Source organism: Liolophura sinensis, chromosome 9, assembly GCF_032854445.1.
Source record: "Liolophura sinensis isolate JHLJ2023 chromosome 9, CUHK_Ljap_v2, whole genome shotgun sequence".
In the NCBI taxonomy this organism is placed as follows: Eukaryota; Metazoa; Mollusca; class Polyplacophora; order Chitonida; family Chitonidae; genus Liolophura; species Liolophura sinensis.
Genome location: NC_088303.1, coordinates 11929631 through 11934980, shown reverse-complemented (window position 1 = coordinate 11934980; position 5350 = coordinate 11929631). Strand labels below are relative to the sequence as shown.

The following is a 5350-nucleotide window of genomic DNA, read 5'->3' as shown; positions in this document are numbered from 1 at the left end:
TTGTGCCACATCATTGTTTCATGGACTGTTTTCAGTAGGGCAAATTCCATTATAAGGACTTCAACGATAATGGACGTGTGAACGACTTCCTTCTCCTTCAGCCTTGCTCACACGGAGTGGCTGTCCTATCGACAGGTCGACCGAAGAGAAGAGAAGCTCTCCTTATTTTATATTATTTGCAGTTCTTGACTTAATTCAAGTGACCGTTCTCACGTTGGGAATCGAATGAATTCGTCAAGTCTATCGGGCAAATCGTTTCTTGTGAATCTTGCTTTACTGTGAAGTTAGACGGAACCTCATAATTTAACTAGGGTCGTTGTATGCCATACTTTCGCAGACTAGGATTGTCTTTCTATAAGAGACTTGGAAAACGACACTAATGCCGAATAATAACTCAGATATTAAACCGGGAGAACACAGCATTTAATTCAAGCAAAGAAGATATATGTACCATTGCGTGAGCATATAAGGTACCAATATGTCAGCGTGTTAGCCCTGGAGGCCTTGAAGAACAGCGAATACGTGTATCACCCTCGCATTACATTCTACAGCAAGACTTGTGCAGAAATACACACACACACAGACGAAGAGTCACTTTTGGACCGCCATACTGACAATACTTTTTCATCTGGGTGTTTCTCCGCATGCCCAAAGTAAGATACAACAGAAATTCTAATTGGTGGCTGGATGAGACAAAAAACATGGTTGGTCGATTGAGAATATATTCTGGTTCTATTCCTCAGTGACTTCAGTAGGGTAAAAACACTTCCATCATGAACACATTCAGCTTCTGTCAACCGACTGAGGAGTATTCCAGTTCCAATGATAGATGATCCATGAAAAAATGAAAAGTTTCAACTTTTCCAGATAATCTTATTGTCAGGTCCCAAAACAGCCTGTTCCCTGACCACTAGATCGAGGGCTCGAGGGTACACGACATGTTCTATAGTCTTCACCCTTTCGGCTAAGCTCTCCTCTGTGTCAGTCGGGTACACCGGTACTGAGTCTTGAGCCACAATAGCGCCGGCGTCCACCTCCTCCTGAAACAACAAATAAATTAAGCTTGCACCTGTTGTGAAAGCTGATTGGCCGATGTATATGCCCGTTTATCCCTGTTGTCATATACAGACCCTGCTACCACTGTGGGGGAGATCAAGTCTGCAGAGAATACAAAATACCAAATACACAAAGTGTGACATCATGGATACAATGAAATCACTGGATAAGATTTCACCTGTATGAAAAAAAGACCGCCGCAATGAATGCACGTCTAGAACACTGTCATAGTAGTGGGGTTCCAATTATTATTGCCATGGCAGCTACATATAGCATAAATACTGAATGAGTATAGATCAATAATACCTTGCGCCTGGTATGTACTCATATCAAGCCTAAACCTCTAAGGACACTGATGTCCAGAGATAACACAGAGTAGACAACAAAGGAAGAAAAATTTGTGACTGTAAAGAAAATTTCCACGTGAAGTTACTGTAGATAATCTTCAACTTTATATGCATTTTTAAAACGCTGACAGAATTTAAATAGGCTATCTTCTGACCACCATAAAGAAACTAATGATACAACCTGATACCACGCGTTAAGAGACTTCAACACCAACACAGTCTTCAACCCATCTGATTAACGTATCTGTTTATGAAAATATGAAACGCCACAAACGCCACAAACGCCACAAATATCAAACTGGCAATGTTCTGAGGATTAAAGCACAGTTCTACGATAAACCCAAAACTTACAGCCACAAAATGAACAGTACATCCTGAAATGCGGACACCTGCGGCCAGAACGTCTCTGTGTGCATGACCCCCTTTGAAGGAGGGTAGGAGAGAAGGGTGAATATTCAACATCCGTCCACGCCACTTCCCCACAAATTCACCTGAAAATATTTCCAATCAAACAGAGCTTTACATATATAATAAACAATAACAGTAAATAAGAGAGTCAAGGAGAAAACCACATAAAATGTTACCATCATTCTGGGTTTGGTTCCAGCATTTTCTTGTCCATCTACTTGTCACGGGATGGCAACTTTGAGAGTGAGCCACCGTATGGTGTGAGAACTCTCAAAATTTACCAAGTATAGACCACCAGCAAAAAAGCATTTAAAGGTTACATGAAAAGGAACTACAAAACAATGATTATGTTTCTATGCCAAACGAAGAAAATTATGCCCCAGAATTTTTGCTAAAAAAATTTAATTTTGGATTTTGGTAACCTTGAGGTGACCCGAGCCTAGTGAACTGAGTGGTTGCATTGTGGGCAAGATGACATGTACAAAGATTCTGCATGGCTTCCTTGGGCCCGCTTAACGCCCTCTGTGCCCCTACACCTGCCCCCATTCTGTCTGTCTACCATAGCCTCGCCCCCATTCTGTCTGTTTACCATAGCCTCGCCCCCATTCTGTCTGTTTACCATAGCCTCGCCCCAATTCGGCCAGACCCATTGAGTCTGTCCACCCCAGTTCTTTTTAAACAGGGATCATTGTTGACATCAACTCTGCAAGATACTTAATTTCCGGACTGACTGCTGGGGCCTTCAGAAAACTGTACTCTGCAGCCTTGTTCACCCCCAAAAGCAAAATGTGAAAACTTTGTTTGTACTGTTATATGTTATTACACGTGATAACCTGCACATTAAGAAAGAAAACCAAAGCATTTCATGTATCCCTTAAGGAAACAATAAGGCAACATTTGCAAATAAGTCTTTGATAATCACAGCAAAACTTACCTGACAAAATTCGCATAAACCCTGCCAAACACACAATTTCAACGTCTGCATCCCGCAATGTTTTGTCTACCGCTCTGTCAAAGGCTTCGCGCGACTCATAGGACTTATGACTGATCACCTGAACAAATCATGATAAGACAATGAGAATAAAGACTACAAGTGACACCGAGGAGAACTCAGTGTGACATTCATGAGCAGTACTGTAGGCATTCTAGAATGTCATTTGCCCGAAAATTTTTGCCAGCAGTGCGATGACTTTAGATCACTACCTGGTCATCATACATGTCAGGTTACATCTCCACACCTCACACCACCCTCTCACTCTCAGCAGATTCACCTGTTCACTTTTTGAGGAAATGCCAGCTCACCTGAGTGGCAATGGATGTTCACCTGTGTGTATGCCTGCTCACCTGTGTGGGAATGCCTGCTCTCTCTGCCCTATCCAGGCCAGCCACTCCAGCCTTGTTGGAGATGACAAGGGCAATCTCAGCCGCTGCCTCACTCCCAGCGGATTTGACGTGGTCTATCAATGCCTGTAAGTTTGTACCTGGTGGAAACGATGCTTCATAAGATTTGGTGCTACATGTAAATTCTCATTAATTAAACTATAAGTTTAGTTTTGTTTTTAACTTTGGTTATTCCATTTAAATAACAAGACGTAACATGTTTATTGGGGAAGGGTTTACTAATTTCTCATATCATAGCCAATGGACTCTCAGATCCATCAAAATTTAGAATGGTAGGAAACAGTTCGACTGTAGGAGACACATGAATGCAAACCTTCAGCTCAATAAATAACGTACTGAAATTGTGAATTTGGTAATTTATGGTAATTAACATGCACACAGAGCATCAGTGATGGAACATCCTCCTTGTGTCATTGTGCTTTATATGCATGTAAAACTTTAGGTCAATACATGTACTTTTTGAGATACCACCCATAACATTTTGTTTAACTTTGATATTAATACACAATACAGTAGTTAGGGATTTGGTAATTTACAGTATTTAATATGAACACACAGAATCAAGTCTGGATTATCCCCCTTGTATTATTGTGCTCTACATGTGTACAAACCCCAAGTTCAATACCTGCAGCAGTACTTTTTAAGATACCACCCCTAACATTTTGTTTGACATTACATTCCCTGTTGCTGACTCTAATATTTTTGGACAATAATATTTTCCAAATACTAGTACTTCACCTTCTGTAATTTCAGTCAAGTTATCTGTTTTCATGTTTTGAGTACATGTAGGTTAGCCCAAAAACATTAGAAAAAAGCAGCCCATCAGCCTAGCCACCCTACAGCTGTTCCCACTATTGCATACTTAAATATAAGTTATATTTTCATGTACCAAAAGAAACGTGTAAGTAGTTTACTCAGTTTGAAGTTGAATTCAACTGCAGTAAGTAAACATAATCGATCTTGAAGTCTTCACGGTGACGCTTCCATCTTATGTTCCCATCTTATACCTTCTGATTTCTGAATTACACAATCCTAATCCATCAATAAAATGGATGCTCTATATACACTTTTTCTGATTTTGTTGATTTCTCTTTAGCTACAGCATTCTAAAAAAAATTTCCATGAATTTGTGTCTCATGAGTCACAAGAAATGTTCATTTATCTGTAAATGTTTACCGGCTATAAAGCGGTTATCATTGAAAACATGCGGAAAATCTTACGATGACTCCCCATAAAGATGACCACCAAAACAGTACAATATACCTCAATCTGACCTGTACACTAGGCACAGTGAAGCCGACTGGGTCAAATCAGGGCTATATGCATGTGCAACAGTTACTGGTTGGTTTGTTCCCAGTACAAAAAAAATAAAATAAAATAAATATCAAGACACTGTATTTCTGTCTCCTGCTTCATACAAGCACTGTGAATAACACACCAGAAATGACACCTGGACCACTAATTACTATTTTCAGACTCGGTATGACCTGGTTAGGGATGCATCCCTGGTCACTCTATTGCCTGACCCTAAGACTTACCTGACCCAGAGATCAGTACCCCTACATGTTTCTTCCTGAATGGTTGCTCGCTAGGCCATGCTCTATTGCCTGACCCTAAGACTTACCTGACCCAGAGATCAGTACCCCTACACGTTTCTTCCTGACTGGTTGTTCGCTAGGCCATGCTCCCTCCAAAGCTTCCTTCAGGTGTTGAATTCTCACTTTTGTCTCTCCTACAGAAATAAGAAGTGGGAGTCTTATAAAAGTTAACACAAAAATACATCGTAATTCTTCAACAACAACAACTAAAGGCTTTGGATGTTAATGCATGTTGGTTGGTGTGAACATCTCTCAAATGCTGCTGGCTTTGAGGCAGGACCTACATGGCATTTTATTGCTGGACAGACCGGCTGACACAGAGATAATACCCATTAACCCTTTAACGAGAGTGCCTGGGTTAAACCGCTGACCTTTGGCAAGTTACTGACAAACTTTCCCACGTTTTACACATGAAGTGAGAGCTGAGAATCCACAAATTCAATGTGCAATGCCAGGTTTGAACACCCACCTCCTGAGTCCTAGTGACAGAAAAAGCAAGCACTTTAACCACTGAGACTATGATCCACTACCTATCCCACA

At 40.8% G+C, this 5350-nt stretch overlaps 1 protein-coding gene across 2 annotated transcripts in view; it reads right to left on the bottom strand.

Annotated features, from left to right (window-relative positions):
• Positions 1 to 412: 412 nt before the first annotated feature.
• The window catches only part of LOC135475127 (trifunctional purine biosynthetic protein adenosine-3-like), a 22236-nt gene continuing 17298 nt past the window's right edge, over positions 413 to 5350 (bottom strand). For both annotated transcript variants that reach the window (XM_064754885.1, XM_064754887.1), the window contains exons 17-21: positions 4837 to 4944; positions 3156 to 3292; positions 2746 to 2863; positions 1755 to 1894; positions 413 to 1040 (exon numbers count right to left, since the gene is read on the bottom strand). In XM_064754885.1, the coding sequence (XP_064610955.1) occupies positions 855 to 1040; positions 1755 to 1894; positions 2746 to 2863; positions 3156 to 3292; positions 4837 to 4944 (689 nt within the window). In that variant the 3' untranslated portion in view covers positions 413 to 854. The remainder of the gene's footprint in view (positions 1041 to 1754; positions 1895 to 2745; positions 2864 to 3155; positions 3293 to 4836; positions 4945 to 5350) is intronic.